Genomic DNA, 25,169 nt, shown 5'->3' on the forward strand with positions numbered 1-25,169 from the left:
AACTGCTTCTCTAGCTATAGGTAGTTTTATTCTTTCTATGTAAGAGGAACAAATCCTTTCAAAAGACAGGCATACAAGCTGTAGGTGACAAAACCAAAAAGATTTGGTAGAGGTGTTCTTATCAAAGGCAGCTCCTAGGACATGCCTTTTCCTTGAAAAGCAGTGGCTGAGTGCAGAGGAGTGATCTGCTCAGTCTAAGGGAACTGTCCAACTTTGTCTCTTCCAACCAAAAGACACATCTTCCTGATAAGGTTCTACTTCCTTCCATAGCACAGGAATATTTCTGGAATAAAAATGGAGGAAGCATATTATTATGATGATGTCCTGTATCGATAATGATGATGGCAAGGACCTTGTTTCCCCATTAGAAGTTGGCAGGAAAGTTGGGAATTATTTTCATTATCCTGGAATAAACTGTGCCTAATGCAGACAATAAGAGATGTTATCTCATAGTGGAGAGTGTTGCTGGAATTTGGTTAGGGCATTTGGCCCAATTGACTTCAGGAGAGGCTCATCATACCATGGGTTTCTTTAAATTGTCAAAGGTGGCTAAAGGGCCATTTTGTGTACCATTACAGTTATCTAAATTAGAGGCATCTAACTCTTATAAAGAACTAAGGTTCTATCTTTCAAAATTTTGTATCTTTCCACCTGCAAAGGCAGATGAAATCCTCAAATCTCATTATCAAATGCACCTAGGTATGCTAACCTTTGAAGTGTGGTTAAGCCTTTCTGATAAAATGATTAATTACAGTTTGTATGTGCAGCAAGGCAGAGAAATATAGTCACATAAATAAGGAATGTTTCCCTTGGTGTAGGTACAGAAACACCATTTTCTAGATTTAGGGATGTGTGAACCTCCTCAACACTACCTACCATAACTATCCCCATACCAAGTGGACAGACTTACGACAGACTTACAACTAGCCCTCTCTAAAGGAGCACATGTACAACAACAAGCAGCAATGATCAATAAATCTCTACGATGGAGGTAATGTGGATAAGATGGGGCCTAATGGGGCAAAGACTACAGAAACGAAAAGTATCATGATTCACAGCAGCTTCTAGTGAGGCACTAAGATCAGGCTTCAGTTAACACTACTGCTGTCAAGCTATAGGTGGCAGGCAGGTTTGCAAAAGTCAAGTAGACAAGATTGAAGTGAGGAGTGAGGAAAAGTGATCAAGGGTAACAGGCACATGATGGGGTGGATCAGCATCTATCAAGGCAAGCCTGGAGAAGTGCATTAGTGACTCTGAAAATTTGGCAGCAGAAACCAGAAGTGAGTTAGCAAGTGTAAGGAATGATGACTGAAGAGGACCACAATCCCACGCCCAGCAGTCCTGCCTCACCTCCTCCCTCCTTGCTCCCGTGGAAGCCCATCCTCTAGCAGAAAGAGTGTCAACTTCCCCAGAGTCTCATACCTGTCTGTAGACAGGTCAAACAGGGTATAAAGAAGCAATGCAGCATTACATAGCATATAAACACACTATTTTATTTAACATATGAGAAAATTCTAGCACCGTCTCCATCACTATACTACAGTCATGCTGTATTGATCCTGGTGTCCCATAAAATTCATAAATGAAACTGTTATATTTTTGTTAATTCTACTATTATATTATGCTACTTGTATGTAGTAACCATCTCTAATGGTAACATAAGAATCCATGCCACATTTCCAATCTGTGCCCCTCCTCCAAATTTATTAAGTATTTCTGAAAAAGTTTTACATATACAAAATATCTGATTCTGAAACAGCAAAATCAACACAGACATGAGACTGTCAGAATACAAGAGCAAACTCTTATTAAAATGCTGTAAGACTGAGAGGAAACATTAGACTAAGTGTTGGCTTTGCCATTAACAAGTTGTAAAGTCCAAGATAAAACACTAAAATTGTCTGGAATGCAATTTTAACTTTCGTAAAATGAGACGGTTGAATTTCATCATTTCTAAGCAAAAATTCAGCTCTGAAAATATGCCTCAGTTTTCAAGTCCAAATTCAATGGGCTTTTGATAATCTCAATGATACACACAGTTAAGAATATTATCTTTTATATCTGAAGGAAATCTAACACTGTTGAGAGAAAATAAAAGGTGGACATTTTTAAAGGAATCTAATACTTCTAACAACATACAGCTGAATAATTTTAAAATACCTTTAGTGCAATAGAAACACAAATCAATTTAAATTTAAAGTCTAACTCTAAAAACAATGTAATTCTTCAGAATAATTTAGTAGACAGGTAGGTCAAATAATAGTGCACTGGGGACAGGGTTCACATTTCTCACCACTGTGCCTTTAAATTTTAGAAGTTAAAGCTTCATAACATAAAATGCTTTGGAAGGCAAGTTATAGAGGAAGCGGGGACATCACAGTCACACAGTTCTTTGACCCTTTGTGAAATAAACCAACAAATAACAAACAAACTTGCCTGAGACATTACTCTGTAGTAGATATTCTGAATCTTCATTTTTCTCCTACTTCCCCAGCACACATGCACACATACTGCATACACACAGTGCCGTATTTTCTACAGTAGTCTTTGTTCAGCACTCAAGCAGGTTTAGGGTGAAGCAAGCTCATATATATTTCACAGGAAATCATAACCAAAAAAAAAAAAAACCACGTGAAAGAGTACTACAATGCCTATTTTATTTTTCCTTTAAGGTAAATAATAATAATAATAATAATAATAAATTATTTTGTTAAAATGTGTTATGAAAATTTATTCCCACTTAACCAAGAACCCCAAATCAGAATCACATGCAAATCCAAACAAATTCAAGTATGATGCCACAAACAACAGGTTTAAATATCCTTACTTGGATCTCAAAAATGATGACTACACTACTGTGAAATATGTGACTTTTTATAGGAGAGAAAATTCTATACACCTAGGCCCTTTCAGCTTAGTTTCCTACTTATGATTTACTTTTAAAATGACATTAAGGAACATTTGCTATTTACCAAAAAAAAAAAAATGATAGCATTATTCAATATTAAGCCTGACTGGCTGAGAAATAATTTAAACATTTTGAAAATGATAGAAATTCACATTTTTGTAGAATTAAAAACGTGTAACTGTTAAACTGGTAAGAGGAAAATCAATTTATTCTGAGTAATTCTTAGTACTTCAAAGAATATACATAAAAACCCTTCACAACAATTCCCTGCCCTGATACGGTTAAATGCAAATTCTCTTTTCCATCTTACTCCAGAAAGCTCCTGCATACATAGCCGACACGCCACCTACTGCAAAACCGAGCTGACAGCACAGAGGATGCTGCCAGCATTTCCATTCCATCGCCAGGCTGGGACTGAATAAAGGCGTGTTTGTGTGGTAGTGTTTCTGTTTTAAAAGCCTCAAGCCAAGAAGAACAAGCTAAAATAGCATCTTCAGAAATGGAGCGTAAAATAATCAGAAGAGAAAAAGAAAAGGAATATGAAGGGAAACACAACAGCCTGGAAGACACTGACCAAGGAAAGAACTGCAAATCTACACTGATGACTCTCAACGTTGGTGGATATTTATACATTACTCAAAAACAGACACTGACCAAGTACCCAGACACTTTCCTTGAAGGTATAGTAAATGGAAAAATCCTTTGTCCATTTGATGCTGATGGCCATTATTTCATAGACAGGGATGGACTCCTCTTCAGGCATGTCCTAAACTTCCTACGAAATGGAGAACTTCTGTTGCCAGAAGGGTTTCGAGAAAATCAACTTCTCGCACAAGAAGCAGAATTCTTTCAGCTCAAGGGACTGGCGGAGGAAGTGAAATCCAGGTGGGAAAAAGAACAGCTAACACCCAGAGAAACCACTTTCTTGGAAATAACAGATAACCATGATCGTTCACAAGGACTGAGGATCTTCTGTAATGCTCCTGATTTCATATCAAAAATTAAATCTCGAATTGTTCTGGTGTCTAAAAGCAGGCTGGATGGATTTCCAGAGGAGTTTTCAATATCGTCAAATATCATTCAATTTAAATACTTCATAAAGTCTGAAAATGGCACTCGACTGGTACTAAAGGAAGACAACACCTTTGTCTGTACCTTGGAAACTCTGAAGTTTGAGGCTATAATGATGGCGTTAAAGTGTGGTTTTAGACTGCTGACCAGCCTGGATTGTTCCAAAGGGTCAATTGTTCACAGCGATGCACTTCATTTTATCAAGTAATTACCTGTCTTATGAACAAAGACAACAAGCATGCAGCCAGCAAGCAACGGAAAACCACAGCATCAAAGGCATCCCAAATAGCGTGCCCAGCTAGCTCTGTACTACAGAGCCCTGCTGCTAATCAAGTACTGTGAGCTAATGGTATGTAAATTCTATCGCTAAAGATGTTCTTCTCTGGGGTGTTCCTGCAGATTGGACTCTTCCACCTAAAATGAAAACAGTAATCTTCTATATTCTATAAATAAAGACTGAATGCTTTTTGCTATTTGTTTATTTTTCCTTAAGCTGTCTTTTAATCAGAATGTCTTGGGTACTTGCACAAAAAACAAGCATGTACATTATCTGTAGTGCATTTCAATAAATGGTAATAAAATATTTTAAGGGGCTTTAAGGTTTAAAATCCTTTCTACTTATGGCAGAAATTTACAAAGAAACTGAACAGGTAAAATTATCAGTGAAAGCAAAACAGATGTGCAGATCTACCTAGAGTAGAGCTATAGTGAAACAAAATGAGAATGTATAAAGCTGTTAAAGCTATTGATTTGATTTTTAATAGCAGGCACCAAAAGCTTATTCACAATTTCTGTATCTCACGCTGGAATTATAGCTTAATTGATAATTTGCTGAGAATTCCTAGAAAACTGCTTGATGACAATAAAAAATAAATAAAAGCACTGCTAGCTTCTTTGCTTGTATTATAAAGATAAAAAAGTTACATGTGTCACTTTCAAAACAAGTAGTACACTTGATGATTTCACACATTATTATTTATGCACTGATGTAATCGACCAGAAGGCTATAGTAACCCTGGCTGGTCTTATGAGTAACAAAAATAAGCAAATTCATTTCTTTGCACAATGAGCTTCAATACAGCAAGAATAATATTCTCAATGGAGTGCATGGTATTAGAATAATAAAGAAGACCATTTTCACAATCACCTAAATATGTGTTCATTTTTCAAGCTCAAAAATATTAAATGAACATCACTAAACACTATTGTCATGGAAGAACTTTATTGATTCTTTTCAATAACTATCTTGATGCTAAATCTTAGACATGAGAGTTGTGTTGGTTTACCCATGCTAATTTTTAAAAACTGTTTTACATGTGGTTGTTTTAATTAGATAATCTACAATCTGAACTCTTTAAATGTGAGTGCATCCCCCTTTCCCCCACACGAAGAACAGCTAAATCATTTCTATGCACTCATTCTTTGGTTTCTAAGAACATATTATATCTTAAATTTGCTCCTTTAAAAATAAAATATTAAAACTGATAACTAAATCTTAGATTTAATGAACCTCAACAAAACATTTCTGAAAATGTTGACTGGGGTGATACTGTTAAATTAGTATACATACCAAAATTTTGACTACTCATAAAAAGTTAGAATGAATAAAGCTAATACTTATTCACAGAACTATAAGTGATTTTCAGTTACAATATTTAGGGTAATATAAAAGTTGGCTGTGTAAAAGAAATCTTTTTAAACCTATTATCCCAAAAAGTCTTTTGAAAAATTCACACTAAAAACAACAGTAAATTCCACATCAACTACACAGTTTTTCCTTTATGTATACTGAGAAGAAAATGTTTTTTGTTAAAATAGCAAATTTTCATACTTACTTTTAATGGTTTAATCAGGACCTAAAGGAACTAAAAAAAAAAAAAAAGGGGAAAAATAGTAAAATCTAACAGTCACTATAATTGAAATGTTTATATACTGCTCCAGTGTATGGATTTATTTTTCTTTGGCATTTTACTTCAATACACAAAAAATGGTAGTAATTTAATGTCAAAGTCAGATTTGCTCTAACAAGATTTCATTACCGATAATAAAAACAGCCCTGACATGATATATTTTACAGGAGATATGGTTGAACCATCTCCTTAGAAGTTATTACAAGTAAGATTTTGCATCAATTCACAAAAAGATAAATTAAATTTTACATAACAAAGTTAATATTTTGAGAAACCACTAAAGAAATCAGATTCATTTTTATATACAACAGGCAAACAAATCATATCTAGATGCATTTAATTTCTCCTTAAGCTTCTGATAAATCACAGTATTATAAAACAATGTAATAATTTAGAAGAAAATTTGACTAGACTGGTTATCCTTGTAACTTTTCATAAATGTACATTATTATTATTATTTGTGTTATTTGTATGTGTATGTGGCACTAGGAGTCGAACACAGGGCCTCATGCATGCACGAAAGCACTCTGCCACTGAGATTCATCTCCAGTCCTAAATGTACCTCCTGAAATAAAAAATTATTTGTATTTGGATTTACATATTCAAATGCCTGTAATATTGCGCTATGAATAGAAAACACCTAGGTTTTAGTGTTTTCTGAAATCATTTAGAAATATATTCTATTCAAAAAACTCAAGAAATCATACAAAATGTCAACTATAATCCAGAATGAAGCTTTTATCACATTTTGTTTGCAATCAATGAAGAATTTTTCTCAAATCTTATAAGTAAATACTGTAAAGAATAAATCACAAAGTGAATCTTTATCTGTCTTTTTTAAAGAAAGGCAATAAAAAGGTTACTATAATTGCCTTGAGCTAAACATATATTCTCTTGTATTTGGAATTAGCCCATGCAATGATTTTAGCACCAACTTTAAAATATGCAAAATACAAACATTGCTGATGGCCTTTACTACATTTTCAAAATGTATATGGCTAACTTAAGCATTTGAAATGTAATTAATAAAAAGTAATGTCTGTTAAGTGTTTTACTATGTACAAGATATTATGCTATGAACACAATTATCTCAGTTAATTCTCAAACAACCCAAGAAAGATACTGATATTTTCTTACAAATGAAGAGAGAGAAAGACTAACATGCCCAAGATCATGGAACCAAGATTTAAAACTCATAGCAGTTCCAGAGCCAGCAGTGTAAGTATTGCCTAGTTTCTAAGGCCAATTATATTTCTAACACCTAAAACATGGCACAAAATAGGCATTCATGAAGTAGGTCTGAATAGAAAATCCCAAAATACAGAATTTCACAATGCAAGAATTCCTAAAATGTTAAGTGAAAAACTGCACTTTGGAAAAGCAAATAATATTTTTAATGTCATGTCATGTCACCTAAAGAACATGAGGTGAATCATCCATCTCACAAGACTAAAGAATATTTCAAAATTTTCTATTTGTGAATCTAGATTTTTACATATCAGGTTTGCTGAAAAGAAGGTTAACTTGTTATGACTTGTACAATCCACCGAACTAATACATTATGAGAGAAAATATGGTACAATGAAACTCACATAGATTCTGGAACCAGACTTGGGTTCAAATTCCACTATTTTCACTAACTTGTTTACAGGATCACAAGCAAGATCCTTAACTTTTAAATTTTCAACCTCTGCACAGCAAAACAGGGACAATAGTAATTATTTGATAAGGCTTTTGAAAGGTTTAATTTAAATTCTGAATTTTATGTAAAGTGTTCACCCTTCACAGACTTTCAATAATAGCACTGATTATTGTCTAGTGCAAAGGCACATTCACAGCCATTAAAAATAGGCATAAAAATGCACACTTCATTAATTAGGCTTTCTACTTAAACAGAGAACTTATAACAAATGCATACTTAATTCTGTAATGAAGTACTGTAAGACACAAAAATATTCTTTAAATTACTATAAGCAAACAGATTTCATTTTATTAGTTTAAAAATACATATGAATTTCTTTGGAATTATTTTTTAGCCTCATAGAAAAATCTACAACAAAATAAATACAGCTGCTGTTTTATAAGCAATTTAAAATCAATGGAAGCAATACATGTGATCATGCAATCTTAAAGATACGTCCATCTAATAAATTATGATTAAATACCTTAAAATGCAATGGTGTTAGTCATAGTTAAAATTACAGCATTTGAATCATAATTAATTGTCTTGGTAGTGAAGCAGAGATGTAATATGGACTATCCAAAATAGCATACAACTTAAAAATGATTTGTATCTAGCTTTGACATACATTACCTCTTCTGTACTAGGCTTATCTTCCTAATCATATTTTGCTTATGTTAATATTAAAATTAATTTGTTTTTGTCAACACCCACCAAGGGAGTAATGTTAAAGGAACACATGCTGAGTGGCGAGAAATATACAAGATAAAAATCTAAAATAATTTATAAAGAGGTGACTGTATTCTTATTTTTCTTGACAAAAATACACAATAGCTGAAGAGTTTTTAATCACACAAAAATCACTGCTATGTTACCTTATAAATTGTTTAACTTAATAGTATTTAAAATTTTCTAACAATGCCTAAAATGTATCTTAAGCATTTTGTGTTAAATACTAAAACTATCTTCAAGAAAATATTAAAGAATTATAATATACCCCTTTATTACATATATTTTAAAATGTTTTCTATTAAAAAAAAAAACATAATAGTTAACCTAAAAGCATGGTTTTTCCAAATCAAGAATTCCAGAGTATTTAGTTACTTAAAACAACTTTTAATAATTGCCTTAAAAAAAACTGGTTAAATTTAAAAAATTCCTCTTTGAAGATAGGTTAAGTTTATAAAAGTAATTTTGATACTGTCTTCTAGAATGTTGAATACAAATTTTTCTATATTATTAAAGTGCAAAACTGAGCAAATCTACTGATTTATTCTTAATTGCACCTCACTGATTTTGCCTGCATAACACAAGTTTATTAACTTATCTTTTAGGATACTTAAGAAATGTTGAATGAGACTAATTTTTATCTCAATGGTTACTTAAATTTGATAATGTTTCATCATTTAATATGTTTTTTAAAGGGAATGAGAAAATTTGGAATTTACTTTTGGTATCATTATTTGAAAAATTTTTATTTATATTTATTTTAAAAAATATTTTAAATAAACACAAATAAAGATACTGTGACACATCCTAACAAAACTATTTTGATTTCTAATTTTTTTTTCTGTACCTGCATAGATATTTTACAAGAAATTCCAATAGAAAGAAAAAAAGTAAAACTACATGCAGCTGTGCATGGAAATAATTATTAATAATGGCTAGGAAAGTACTCAAAGCACCAAAAATCTACAAGTCATAGGTGATTCCTTCAGAGGAGATTTAAAAAAAAATATTTTTAAATTGACAAATAAAAGTTACATATATTTATGGTACAGAACATACTGTTGTGAAATAAGTATGCATTGTGGAATGACTAATCATACTAAGAAACATATATATTATCTCACATACTTATATATCAGTGAGAATCTTTTAAAAGTATACACTGTTATTAACTATAGTCACCATGTTGTACAATAGGAAAAAATCATACATGACTGATTTATAAAACAACCAAAACTGAAACCATAATACACATGTCTAATTGTTATAATGCAGCCAAAAAACACCACATTAAGATTCAGTATATAAGATTCAGGTACTCTGAAAACTGGAAGTAGGATACATAAAAATGTCACTGTTTCCCAGTTATATTTCCTTTTCTTTGTGTCCCAGTGAAAATTTAGATTATCTGAGAATCAGGCAGATTGCACTTAATGAAGGCAAGAAAAAGGAGGCTCAACTATATCTCTTGCTATTACAGAACAAAGCATTACTGGGTATACTGTAAAGTTCATTAATGATGGATATGAAGAAAATAACAAACTCGTGCTTATATAAAATACGTACAGATTTAGACAGTTAACACTGAAATGCTTAAGTGAAGCCAAAGGCTATCAATGCATTAAGTAAAACTGTTCCTAATCTTCATTCTGAATCAACCCAAGACCTTACATTTAACTAAAGGATGTAATAAAAAATTTCAAGCAGAATTACTTTTAACTCACTTTATATTTTAAACTTAACATGTACCTTATGGTAGTTTGTTTTAAGGGAGGTTCAAGGCAGTGGAAAGGAAAGCAGCTGGAAGCTTCAAAATCAAAGTTAAAAAGAGATATCAATTCTTTAATGTTAGGAATGACTAGTGAAATAAAAGAATAAAACTACTTCTAGAGAAACTAAACATTTTCCAACAACAACCACCTATCCACCTCTTTCCTGCAAAGAAATCATGTATGGTTGTTTCTGTGTGTTAGAAAAGATCAGCCCTCTGGGAAAGTATGTGAATGAGTCAAAAATGAGAAGAAAAAGTAGAAGATACTGGGAACCTGACCCTTTAACAGAGGAGATAATAAAAACATCTGGCATTTGCTGAAGTGATACTCAGTATCAGGCACAACACTAAGTAATTATATGCTTTATCACTTTCAAAGCACCTGAGATTGTTGTGAGATTGAGGTCCTGGATAAAGATTGCTAGCTACTTTCCCAGTATCCATTTTTCCCTTCTTTGTTAGAAATCAAATCTAATTCAGGATGGCAACCATAAGCAGGTTAACTTGCATTTCCCAGTGCTCTATGGCTGCTAGTAGGCTACAGCCAAGTTTATCAAAGTATGACCAATGGAATCTAAGCATAGTGAGACTTTTTAATAAGCTCTTAAGAGTTATAAAGTTATTGAGCCTCTTTTGCTCCTCTTGCTTCCATTTGCTGCCTGAAATAGATATCATGGTTATAGTTACAGCAATCATTCTGGATCACCTTAAGTCACAAGCTAATGAGAGAGTTGCTGATAACCATGGAATCACCTTAGCAGACCTGGACTTCTTACTGTAGAGCTTCCTTTAAAAGGGGAAAAAATATGTTTAAGTCACAGATATTTTGAGATGTCTGTCAGAGTACTATCCACCTGTTAGAGTTGTCTGCTAACAGGTGGATAGTATTAGAACCCTTATTTTACAGATGAAGAAACAGAGACCCACACAGGCAACTTGCCCACAATCACACAGCTAACAACCTTCAAGTGCCAAGCCCTTAACCACTGAGTGATACTGACTTCAGACTGGACTGAAAAACTCAATAGAGAACAGGAGGTTTGACAAAGGGCAAGATAATGCTGAAGGAATATCAGTACCTCTACACTTTAGACTAGGACAAGACCTAGCTTAAAATGGTTTTAAGCAGCCCACAGTAAAGCAAAATGATATTCAGCCTAAAGGGTGAGTATACTGCAAGAAAAGACTGGGGCAGAAAATGGTGGGGCTATAATCAAAGAAGTGAGAGGTGGTGACTGGTAGGTCAGGGATAAGAACTCTAAACAGGGAAGAGACCTACATGAAGTGGGCAGATTATTGGATTAAATAGAGAAGAAATAGCTATCAACTGGGAAATGCCTATGAAACTGATTTCTAAATATGAACTAAGAATTCTTCCAGAGAACATCCAAGAAAAAGCAGAATATCTTTAAGCAAATGGGAGGAAGAAATGTATTTATATAGCATGTTAACAAAGGAACAACATTACATATTTCTGAGACCCAGTAAATTTTTGGTACTGCCCCAATTGGAGGTAGAAAAAAAGTACAGAGGTAGAAGGAAAAAGGGTGTAATCTTGTTCCCTACAGTATCAGGCAACTTTTCAAGATCTTACGCAAGACCACAAGGCATTTGAATGCTCTGTTTCAGAGTCATTTGGGAAGAAGTAAAGTATGAACTCTAAAAAATGGAATTGGTGGGAGCTAGAAGTGAGAATGGCCAAGTTCTTAGAAACAGTAAGGTATGAACGAAGAAAGGATTTCATAAGGGCTATCTCCAGGGGGTGGGGGAGATGCTACTGCTTTAACCAGCAGAACACTTTCTTCAGTTGTCCAAATTAACAGACTTATGATAAACAATTCAAACAATTAGACATTTTCCCCCAACAAAATATCAACAGAAGCATCAAGAAAATCTTCAGTTAGCTCTTGTAGATGAAAATTAAAATGTTGGAGTACTGATGCTAAAACTCATGCTATGTTTGCAAAAACAGGCAAAAAGTGACCCAAAAGACCCTCAGTAAGTTTTCCAGACTCACATAGCTACAATATGATGATCAATTAATGGCAACACGCATTCATTCACAGGCAAATAGATTTATATTCACTTCTAAAAACACATACTAATTGTTTCTTATTATATAGATTCATGACATAAAATGTAAAATTACTATTTAAAACCTTTATTTTACACAGTTACCTTACAGGCAAATATCTATAAACCCTTTAAAGATCCAAGCACAAGCCAAGAACAGTAGTACACACCTGTAATCTCAGCTACTTGGGAGGTTGAGGCAGGAGAATGGCCAAGTTCAAGGACAGCCTTAACAACTTACAAGACCCTGTCTCAAAATTAAAAAAAAAAAAAAAAAAAAAAAACCGGGGCTGGGGATGTAGCTTGATGGTAAAGTGCCCATGGGTTCACTCCTTAGTATGGTGGAGTTGGAGGAGACCCAAACAGAAGTATACATGTAAAAATACCAGAAACAGTAAAGTATTTTGAAAATTAGCAAATTAATAAATGAAAAATGTGAACCAAAGCCAACACAGCTAAATCCCTGAAAGTTGTATTAATTAACCAAAACAGAATGAAAACTAATAGAAAAGCATTCTTACTCTTAAGGACTCAAGGAAGGCACCTAATCACAAAGTTCATCTAATCTTTTATAAAATCACATGGGGAAATACAGGAACAACTGGCAATTCTTGGTCAATCTTGCTGGATTGAACACACATCTAATTTAAATTGCTAATACCCTCTTGTAAACATTAATGGTAGATTTATTTTATATTTTCTTTTAATATAATACAGGCCAAAACAATTCATTATCTTAGGCCCATATTTTTAAAATATGTCTGTAATGGACATTTGTTTAAAAATATCTTTGTAGTCTTAAGTATAAACTCATACATGCAGAAAATAATAAATAATACAAGAAAACAAATACAAAAAAGAAGAATTTTGAAACTTCACAAATGTTTGCTGAGCATGAATTCATACCAGGCACTTTGCTAAACACTTTTGTTACTGCTATGTTCAATTTACAACTGAAGAAACGGAAACTTAGTAAAGAATCTAAGATTTCAGAGTACATAGAAAGAAATGGAATATTTTAATTCAGCAGTCAGTTCGAGATCCCTCTCTCAACCACTACAACACATTCTCTGAACCTAAACTCTTCCTTTTCCCTTTAAAAAGCAGAAAGCTGTTTCTCTCCATTTATGAAAAACAAGATTTGTGAAACATCTTCGAAATATTGATGGGATTCAGAGGTAAGGTTGCTCAGCTAAAACTGTTTTTAAGAACATTAGGAATAAATGTTTATATACGAGTAACTGACACATTTTTAACATTTTTAGTTATTCATTCAAAGATTCCCCAAAGGATCTCTCTTAACTGACCTTTTGTATTATTTTAAAGTACTATAGAAATTACTTTTCTTAAAATTACTGTGAATATGCAAATAAGTTTCAAGCTCTCCTTAGCTGAAATGAATAGAACTGTCCTTATTAGGACAGAGAATGAGAAGGGAAGGAGATGTAGGAAGAGAAATTCATGCCATATCTGAAAATCACTTCTATTTTTTGATGACAACATATGACAAGGACCACTTAAGACACTGGCACTTACCAATATAAAAATATATCTCTTTTAAAGAAAAATTCATGTCTTCTTCAAATCACTACACCCTTCTAAAGAAAACATTAAGACATATGGAAAAAGTAATTAGTACAACAAATTAATTTAAGTGACAGAATCAAGTTATAATAAACCCATGGAAATAATTAACAGCACAATCCATTTTGCTACCAATAAAACTTGAGAAAAATAAAACAACCCATCATTTTTTACATGATATAAGCAATATGGACCAAATTAGACCAGAGTTAATAATTATGACAAAAATATGTACTTAAATTTCAACATCAAAAGGAAGTCTGAGGAAAAGAGAAAAGGAAAGTATGGTTCAATAAATAAGACAATTCTTCAGTAGAAGTGTTTATAGTATATTGTCAACTCAAACAATGAACATTTATTATGAGCTAGAACTGCTTTGAGAAATTAAAACCTACTTCTCTCTCTCTCTCAAGAAAATTAGAAAATTAAATTATACATCTAATATAGACACAAGTAGTAATAAGTCTCAAGTGCAGACTAAAATTTTATAATGGACCTCAAAAGAAATTGCTTATTTTGTAAAATTCACTCATGAAAAAAAAAAAAAACGATCTAACATTGAAACTAAAAAATAAAGAACAAAAATAAATAATTCAAGAATAAGACAGTATGATCAAAAGACCAGAAAAAATACAAACTTATTTACAACAATAAGGCTAAATAGCAGGGGAGTAACTGTAGAATGTTAATACTGAAAGCCTTGACAAGGTGATAATACAACTGAGAAAATTGTTTTGAGGAACACAATTTCCTAATATTTCAAACAGAGAATAGACTCTCGAAAGTGAAGCAAGGAGTTTACAAAGTAATGATGTAGGGACTCCAATCCTTTCATTCCTCCCCCACCTCCCAACTTTAGAGAGAACTCTTTAAGAATTTATATTTCTTGTGGAAAGAAAGCATTTGCCAGTCGGTAATTCTTTCAGTTCTTTTCCCTCTGTTATTTCAAGTAAATTAACAGTAATTATCCCTATTTTCTATAATAGTGGGCTGAGTTATCTAGAGCAAATCTCCCACTGTAAACACCTATAAAAGTTTAATAAAAAAGACCACAAGATAATAGGAATTACAAGTCTCATAAATAGAGAAAATCAGAATCCTGAGAGAAAGATAGGGAATCTCCCCAAGGAAAATAAGAACCTTTGTGAAGATAGCTTCCCATGACAAAGGGGTCAGAAATCAAAGGTCAAAACCTAACAAGGCAGAAAATCTAACAGAAGTTCCTTATTACAAAGAATTAAAATCCCAAAGGACTCAAGGTAATAATAAGCAAAGTGGCTATACCTAAGAATCCTGGCATACTTAAACAGGGTTCCTTTTTACTCTCAAATTATCACAGCATGGATTGTAAATTACATGGCCATCTTAATAACACCTAGTTTCAATCTTCAGAGCTTTCCTATCAAAGAAATCTGAAGCCTTGAGCATGGTCTAAGGTGACTGTGGCAGACTACCTTTGAAAAGGACAGTCAACAATCCTTCCTATTCCTGTATCTGCACACAGCTAGTCTCATCCATAAATGAAACCCATTTTATTTCTCCTCTTCTTGATGTGATCAATTGACTACAACTAAAGTGACCTTAAGAGACCTAGCATCCTATTGTCTTTTGAAAAACAGCAGCCAAGTAAAGATGTCGGGGCTAGATCATTAAATGATGAGAGTACAGTGGAGAGGCCATACTTAGGAGAACAGAGGCACAGTCTCAGACAATAAGTGAGGTAGTCTTGAACAATGAACTGCAGCTGACACCCCAGATGAATGCAGATCCAAGAGTAACTCAAAAGTGATGTCTGTGGAACAGTACTCACAGCTTAACCCACACAATACACAATTCATACAAATATTACACCACTGTTATTTTAAGACCCAGTTTTAGGGTAGCTTGTTACACGGCAATAAATTACTCAAACAGTGGATCAGAACTGGTAGTGATCCCAACAGCCTAGTGGGAGCAAGTATAAGTCTTTTTTGGAGAAAAGAACTTTCATTGAAAGTCACGTTATTCCTATAAATCATCCTACAAATCTAATATCCAATATACAGTCAAGAAACTAGATTCTTTAAATATGAGCAAAAGCACCAACACGAAAGAGACCCTAAAAGACATCAGAGATTGAATTATCAGATACAGACAATAAAACTGGCCTGTGATTAAAAACCAATAATAAAAGATAGACTTAAAAATACCTACAAGAAAAACTGTCATAGATTAAAAAGAACCAAATGGGACATCTAGAAATAAAATAGAGTAAGTACAATTTAAACCACTTTGGACAAGTTTAGTATCAGACTAGACAAAAGTAAAGGAACTAATTAGTGAGCTGGTATATAGGAAAAGTAAACTATTTAGGGTGCAGCACTGCAAAGAAAAAAGACCGAAAACAAAACAAAACAACCCAGAACAGAGATATAGAAAATATAATGAAACAGCTGAGCATATGTTCAAAACATTTGTTTAGTCAAAATTTTAGAAAGAGGGAAGAATAATAGAGCATAGGCAACATTTGAAGGGATGGTATCTGAAAAACTTCTACAATTGAAGAAAGACAGCAATCAAGAATCCCACACAGCTAAAACAAGGAGAAATCCACTCATAGACAAATCATATTAAAACTGTAGAAAATCAAAGATAGATCGACATAGTCTTATGAATACAGAAATTGGCTCCATGTCAAGAACTGTAGGGTAAAATCTACTTAAGGCTAACAAGTTAGCCACAACTTCACAGATGCTAGCAAAAGATATAAGACTCCTGGGTCAAGGGAAAGAATTTTATTATTCTCAGAAAGGCAGATGGCATGAGCATGTTTCTATTAGTTCTTTTCCCTCCAAAACCCCTACGGGAATAACGCAGAGCAGTCCAGGTGGATACAATGAACACAGTCAGAAATACCAAGTTGAGGAATATCAAATTTAGGAAACCCCCAATCTTACAATCTAGCAAACCTACCCAACCTTTGCCCTGTAGAAAGACCTTATTTCTATAATCAAAGGCTTTTTGCCATAGCCCATTCTTTAAAAAAAAAAAATAGTATGGGACAAAAACTGTCAGAAGACCTGTAAAAATGTCATGGAAAATTGACCCTCAACATTCTGTAACAAAAACTAGCCCACAAAAAAAAAAAAAATTACATGCCCAATTAGACTAGACCAACCAGTGAATTCTGCTATTTAAGAAAGAAATAAAGCTAATATTACACAAAGTTTTCTGGATAATAGAAAAAAGAAGCATATCCCCACCAACTTATTCTTTGAAGCCAATATAACTTTGATACCAAAACAAGGACACATGAATTAACCACTGGCACAAAGGCTAAACCCAAAAATAAATGTGTGCTTTAGTGGATACTTGATTTATGGCAAAAGTGGTGCTGACAACAGTGGGAAATGATGGTCTTTTTAAAAATGCTACATACTCATCTGCATAGGGTAAAAACAAAATTTTACCCCTATCTCACACCATACAGAAAAACAATTCCAGGTATACTATAGACATAAATGTGAAAGACAATACAAAAAAGTTTCTGGGAAATGATAAAGTAAAATATATTTTGATATTTCAAGATAGACAATTTCTTGAATGAGACACAAAAAGCACAAGCCACAAAAGACTCACAAACTGGCCACATTAATGATAACTTCTGTTTATCCAAAAATATCTTTTGAAAGAGTAAAAAGGCAAGCCACAGAATAAAAGTTATTTTCAACTAAGGGCTATACCTAGAATATATAAAGGACTAGATCTCAAAAGGAAAAAGATGACCCAATAAAAAATTGGATAAGAGAGCAAATAAGCATTTCATAAAACAGGAAATACAAATGGATTATCAGTGAAAAGTCAAACTAAACCAAAATGAATAATCATTACATGTTCATTGTAACAGTTAACATTTTTTAACTATCAACTCGAAGTAAAGACTGTAACCATGTAACCATGCTTGGGAATATACCTGTAACCTGTAACCATGCTTGGGAATATACCTTTAAAAGGTCATGTACTAATGCCCATGCATACAAACATCACAGCATTACTGTTTCTAAGCAAAAATTATAAACAACAAACACTAACAGTAAAAATAAACAAATGTGTTAAATATGTACTTAGGAATTAACTAAGGGCTGGTTTGAATTAACTACTGTACAAAATATGAATCAAGTCTTAAAAACAAAGCTTCGTGAAAAACCCACACCAAAAACAATCCACATTGTATGATTCTATTTATATAACACTCAAAATCAGGCAGAGTAAAATATATTGCAGAGGAATGAAGTCTTAAATGATACAATTATGAAATAAAAATAAAGTGATTATCATAAGTGCCAATAATAATGGTTATCTCTATGGAGGAAGGACTGAATTGTGATCTAGGGATACCTGGCAACTTCTGAGGGGCTGAACATGTTTTGTCCCATCTTTTCTGCAGTTTTAGTAGTCACATTTTCAAATTTTTAAAATTATCTATACTTTTGCTTTAAAAAAATACTCATAAAATTTTGCTTGAAACTGTCATGACATGCAAAAACATGCTTATCTGAGAGAAATAAAATTTTATGTTCACACAAAAATCTATACATAAAATATTCATAGCTAAAGACTATAAACAACTCTGATGTCCTTCAATAAGTGATGTCCTGGTACAGTCATACCATGGAGTACTCAGCAAAAAAAGGAACCATTCATTCAAACAAAATCTTAGATGATTCTCATGGAATTTATGCCAAGTGAAAAAATATATTTTATTTATTTATATAATAGTTTTTAAATGGCAAAGTTAAAGCTAAGCATTATGGGAGGAGCCTCTAACCCAGCATTTGGGAGGCTAAGGCATGAGGGTTACAAATTCAAGGCTCTAAGCAACTTAGCAAGATCCTATTCCAAAATAAAAAAAATAAAAAGAGGTGGGGATGTGTCTCAGTGGTTAAGTGCCCCTGGGTTCAGTCAACAAAATGAAATTTAAAAGTTACAGATATAAAGAATAAGTCAGTGGTTTTCATGAAAAGATGTTCAACATTACTGACAGGGAGATATAAATCAAAACCACAATAAGATGAGTCATACTACTAGTATGGAGAGAGAGAGAGAGAGAGAGAGAGAGAGAGAGAATGAATATGAGAATAAGAACTGTTGGTGAGAACATGGAGAAACTGGAACTCTCCCACAGTGCTAATAGAAGTAAAAAAATGGTACCACTGCTATGAAAAGCAGACTGGCAATTCCTCAAAAGGTTAAACGTTGAGTTACATATGTACATATAATCTAGCATTTCACTTGAGAAATGTATCCAAGAGAAATAAAAACATAGGTTTGCAAAAACTGGGACACAAAAATTCACAGCAGCATTTTTCATAATAGTGAAAAACAGAAACAACCCAAATATCCATCAGCTGATAAATAAATTCTCGATTCTTATACTTTTCTCCCACGTCCCTCATGGGCTATGAAATTTGGGTTTCCTTTGCATGAAACGTGCTGGCTGAGAAACACGGTGAAAAATCACACAACACAGAAATAATTTTGAAAAAAGAGGATAGGAAGGCTCTATGACCTCAGGGGTACAGTGCCTCTACACTGGAAGGAGAGAGAGAGACAGGAGCCCAAGTTTTCTTTATTTATACAAAATGGCTTCAGAAGATTTCAATGGAATGTTCTTTTGCCAAATAAGGCTAGGAGGGGGGCCATCCAAGCCCAATGGGTAACTCGCCTAAGTCCGGAGTCACAAGCAGCCTCTCTAGCAGAAGAAAGACTGAGGTCACCACCTGCTTTGCATAATAAGCCACAAAATGACTTGCAATGCCAGACCAAAATCTCCTTGGCTCCAAGGCATGTAGAGGCTATTCAGATAGCTCAGGGGTGGCCCCCTACAATGGATAAACTAAGCTATATCATCCATACAACAGAATATCAGTTAGCAATAAAAATGTATAAAGTACTAATTCTTGCTACAAAATGCATGAACCCTGGAAACATTATACCAAGTAATAAATGCCAATCACAGGAGACCAAATATTGCATGATTCCATTGATATGAACTTTTCAGGACAGATAAATCTATAGCACCAGAAAGTAGATAAATGGTTGTCTATAGCTTGGGAGGGTGGGTGGTATATAAATAATGGGTAGAAGCTAATAGATATTATTTTTTTTTTTAATTTTTAATGAGGTGATAGAAATGTCCTGTAATTTTGTGATAGGTTTATAACATTACAAATATACCCAAACCAATGAACTGTATACTTTAATGGATGAAATGTGAATCGCGTGACAATAAAGGCAAAATAATATAAACACTCCCTTTCACTTATAAGACTACTAAATAACATCAGGTTTACTTACAGATGAAATTGGAGATTATGAAAAATTCAGAAATTCATTACCATGGTTAAGCAGACAGGCAGTTTTCATTTTGGAGTTAATTACTATTTTATATTTTTATTTCTAAAAATGGGAGGGAATAGCGCAATCCCTAAAGGAGAAAGATGTGGGAACTAAATTCAAGTATCTATGGATTAAGTGATCGAGATTTGCTTTAAAAAAATACAGCAGTGAATGAAGGAGATAAGAAAGGGAAATAAAAATTCAACATGATTTGGCCATTTGTTCCCCTCTCCTTACTGCACTAGGGATTGAACCCAGGGGTACTTTGTCACTGATCTACATCCTCAACCCTTTTTATTTTTCATTTTGAGACATTGTCTAAATATTCACCCAAATAAAGCAAAGCACACTGATATGAAAATTCTTACCTACTTGTATCAACTATCTATGATATGATTAGATTGAAAGTAGATGAAATGTGTTTATTACTTTTTATAAAAATATCACTACCCCCAGGTAACAATCTGAATAGTCAATTAAACAATATATTAATCAAGCCAATTAAAACTAGCTGCAATGAGGGTTGACAATTAGCACAATGAAAGAATCTTAAAAGAATTATAAACACTTAAAGTTAATTACTTTCACTGAAGGGTAACTGTATGGAAGGAGGATCATAAAGTGTGAACTTCTTCACAAAGTATTTAAAAGCAAATCAAATTTTAGAATGACAAAGTGCTAAGGAAGCAGAGTACCATGCATTACCTGAACAAAAGGAATGAGGGATAATATTGGAAAACAGTCTCTATCAGTGAATGAAGCACTTGCCTGCTAGAATGAACAAAGCTAATAATTGTCTCTTGAAGAGTTCTTTGTCCAAAAATGTCAAAGCATTCCTCATTCATCAGAAGCAATAAAAGAATGAATTCTAAATGTACATACAATATTTACAGCTGTGACAATTAATTTCAGAATAATATTGAGTCTCTTATAAGAATATGGTAGCTCAAAGTAAGGATGAATGCTTCTAGAATTATGCAACTGTGTCTGACAAACCCTGGGCATGAAATATTACTTCTCTCCTTTCTCCCAACTTTATTCTAGCAGCACTGTTGAGTCTTTGAGATGTCTGCCCCAGAGATCCCACCTCCTGGGCTCCAGTGATATTGCCAATCTTCAATATTCCCCATGTATTTTCACCAAATTCTTACAGATTTCATGAGCTCTCGTTTTACTTTATCAAAGTGGGGGAAAGCAGTCTCATCACAGCTGGATTCACTCCTGTGTACGAATACACCTCTAGCCCCATACTTCATCATGCCATGCCTCATCCTTTCCCTGGCACACTCATCATGCTCTCTCAGCCCTTTGTACACACTACTTCTGCATTTAAGAGGTTTTACTTGCTCACGTAAATGCCTAACTCCAATGCTAGGTGTTCGGGGAAGCTTCTCTCACTTGTCACTGATCTACATCCTCAACCCTTTTTATTTTTTTATTTTGAGACATTTTTATGTGAGACCCAGGATATTATGGCTGCTTATTCTCTTTTGCTTCTACTGAACCCTTTCCCCTCCTACCCATTTTCTAGACTGACGGTCTCTGAAGACAAGAACTTTCGTCTCTTCAAAACATTTCATTTGTAAAGCACTGAACAAATAAAATGAGTTTTAAGAGATACACCTGTCTTTTAGATAGTAAAGCACAATGCTTTTGATCCTAATTTATAGCAGGGAAACACAAACATCTCATTAGTCTCTACTGATGATTTTTATTTTTCTAATTAAATAAACACATGAATCCATTCCTGAGATTAGTCCCATAACCTTCAATAAAGATTCTCTCCTGGAAAAAATCCTTTTCTTTCCCCAACTTCATACTGAAAGGAAAGGTTCACTCCAATTTGCTGCAATGGTTCAAAATGAACATCAGAATGCTTGAAATAATCATACAGATCCCCGAATTCCTTAACCTTGTTTTTTTTTTTTAATGTTTTGTCTTGACTCCTAAACCAACACCTATAAAGTACATTATCATTCTATCCTATGTCCACAGCATAATTTGGCTTTTAGTCATTTCTTTGCTTCTTATTTCTTTCCGTGGTAGGAAGGACAAGAACATGAGTTAGGAAATGGTTCTCTTATCCTATTTTCAAAATCGCTCAAAACAATTCTACTTCCTCAAAATAGACTGGACTAAAATCCAAGGGGGATCTCAAACTCAAATGGTTTCCAGAATGGGGCATTTAGATAGGTTAATGAAAAAAGTGATTGGGACAATGGTCATATTCTGGTTTCTGGACAATGAATGATTGCCCTACCCAAAGCATCAATATTCATTAAAAACAAAATCATGTGAAGGCCAAATAAAATAGAACTGCAGATGAATTCAGTTTTTTACTAGTAAACTTGATATCTTTAGGCATGTCCTCTTATTCTCTGTATGCTCTCCTTTTATCTATGCAGCAAAACCACTCTCTTCAATGTCAGTTTACCTTTCCTAGTAAAATGAATTCTCTTTTTGTCAATGGGCCACAACCAACATAAATACAGATGCCCCAACTTCTCTTCCAAAAGGCAAGTCATCTCCTCTATCAATGTGATAAAATTACTTGTAAAATAGCATCTCTTCTAATTCTGTAAGTATCCATCTCTGTATTACCATCCAATGATGTGGAAAATACAAGCAGACATAATCTTATTCTGCAGAGTCTTTCTCAAGTTCCCAATCAAATGTCGTTCCACCATAACTCATAGGGTTGGCTTCTGGAGAAATTCAAACCGAGAAGAGGTAGTAAACTGTAACTATTCTTCTCTCTTCTTTATAAGAAAAGTGAAAATGATAACTTTATAGGGAAAACTTTCACACATGCACTTTTCAAAAAATAATTTCCAAATTTGCTGTATAATCCTTATCAAAATACTTAGTGCCACACTTCACAAATGACACTAGTACTTTTGAGAGAAAACACATGTGTTCTTTGATTCTCAGCTTTTGCTCTTTGGGTGTCTGTGAATCTAAATGACTTTAAACCCTACTGTGATTTCTAGGAATAATGTCAAGAAAGCATATCTTAATAGACTCAAATATCCCAAAACTGAGAGTTCTGAATAAAAGTCGAAACACAGTTTTAGACAGTAATTTTTTTCAAGTCTGGATCATGCAAACATTGTTTTCTCTCCTCTAAGTTGGGCCTATGTCTGTGGCTGTCCCATCATCTCCTGTTACCACTCTGGCTGCCCTCCATTATTTTCCTCTACTATTCTGTGACCCACCCAATGTGACCAGTCAGCTATGCTGTTGCTGTGCTTCACTAGACTTTCATCACAATCTCCCCTCAGCCTGCTGTGTTAACCAGAGTCTTTTCATTTCTACCCTTTCTTCATTAGGACTTCTCCAGCTTTTCCATGAAATGTCCTTCTGGTCTCAAGTTGGTTCTCTCAGATGCCACCTCTGATCCTTTCTCTAATAGCAGCCTCCAGTCTTTAATGTGCTCAGATTCTCTATATTCTCCAGCTTTCTGAAATAAAAATTTCAAAGCCATAGAACCTTTCCCTGATAACCTAATTCACTCAGAAAGACAGTTGCAAGGGGGAAATATTCCATGTACAGAGTATCTCATTAGCTGAAAAAAAAATGTCATTTGTTGGAAACTATTTCATTTCCAGAATATAAAACTCATGAAAAGTAATTCAAATAAATTACCTGCATCCCTGATTCAACTGACATTCACTTTTCACAAATGCTTTAACTTGCTCCTAAGTCATATCAGAAGAAAAATATAAAAAGATGTTAAGTGAGGGAAAGAAATACTATATATTGGTAAGTGCCTATAAAATATTAAGTTTACCAGACTGTGTCTCAAAAAGATAGTCATAGTCTCCTACTTATTTAAAAAAGAAAAGAAAAAAATAAAAACAAATAAATGTTGGAACCATAACTTTTGTTTGAACATGTTAATTCTTAAGAAGCTTAATATCAGCTGGGTGTCGTGGCGCACACCTGTAATCCCACAAGGCAAGAGGATCACAAGTTTAAAGCCAGCCGCAGCAACTATGCTCTAAGCAACATAGTGAGACCCTGTCTCAAAATAAAAAGGATTGGGGATGTGGCTCAGTGGTTAAATGCTCCTGGGTTCAATCACCAGTACCTCCCCCGCAAAAAGGCTTAAAATTACTAACTTTGCAATTTTTCTAACTGCTGACTGTATATGCTTGAAGTTAAAAAACAAACAATAATATACATTAGAAAGGAAAGAAAGTTACTAAGGATATGTAAATGAGATTAGTCCAGAAAATTAAATACTAGATCTATGAATTTAAAAAAAAAATCAGAGTAGAGCTGACAATATTCTTTTATGATCTGGGTAGTGATTACATTAGTACACTTCATGATTTTCATCAAAGCTGTAATTTACACTTATGACAAATGTACTCTTCCTAAATATAGTTTCTATCTCAAAAATTTTATTAACAAAGCAAAGCACAAGAAGAAAACATGTTTGACCAACTAGACCTCTCAGGTGAATCAAAAAAATAGTTTGCAAGGGCTGCGCTATACTATACTATACACGGGGTAGTTTAAAAAACAGAGGTTTATTTTCTCACGGTTCAACATAGGCTGGAAGTCTAAGAGCAAGGGACCCAGCAGCTCTGATTTCTTCTGAGGCTATTTTCCTTCTCCTGCAGATAACTACCCTCTTTCTGCCTCTTCTCACGGTTATCCCTCTGTACTTGTGTACCTGGTCTCTTCCCATATGTCCAAATTTCCTCATCTTACAAAGACATCAATTGAACTGGATTTAAATTCACACTGATGTATTCATTTTAACTTAATCATCACTTTAAAATCTCTATTTGCCAAATACAGTCATATTCTTAGGGCTTCAATATATGAATTTTGGGGGAACATAATTCATCCAATAACACATGATTCCCGAATTATTAATGAATTTAATAACTCAACTTATTAAAGTATGCTTTATACTGCTTTACGTACAGCATTCCTAGGAATCACACTAGGGCTTAAAATCATTTGGATGCACAAATGTCCAATGAAAGGCAGCAGAAGGTCAAAGAACAGGTGTGTGCTCTCACAAATATACCAGCATAAACAGTTAGTTGT

The 25,169-nt window shown here is 33.7% G+C and overlaps 2 protein-coding genes across 19 annotated transcripts in view; one reads left to right on the forward strand and one right to left on the reverse strand.

The window, feature by feature from the left end:
* Positions 1–5,298, forward strand: part of KCTD4 (potassium channel tetramerization domain containing 4) — a 128,445-nt gene extending 123,147 nt beyond the window's left edge. For all 17 annotated transcript variants that reach the window (XM_081298748.1, XM_081298754.1, XM_081298747.1 and 14 more), the window contains one exon: positions 3,224–5,298. In XM_081298748.1, coding sequence (XP_081154874.1) covers positions 3,408–4,187 — 780 coding nt within the window. In that variant the 5' untranslated portion in view covers positions 3,224–3,407 and the 3' untranslated portion in view covers positions 4,188–5,298. The remainder of the gene's footprint in view (positions 1–3,223) is intronic.
* Positions 1–25,169, reverse strand: part of GTF2F2 (general transcription factor IIF subunit 2) — a 162,171-nt gene that overhangs the window by 78,352 nt on the left and 58,650 nt on the right. The gene's annotated exons all lie outside the window — the stretch shown is intronic.

This window comes from Spermophilus citellus (assembly GCF_964194105.1).
Source record: "Spermophilus citellus genome assembly, chromosome: 1".
Classification (NCBI taxonomy): Eukaryota; Metazoa; Chordata; class Mammalia; order Rodentia; family Sciuridae; genus Spermophilus; species Spermophilus citellus.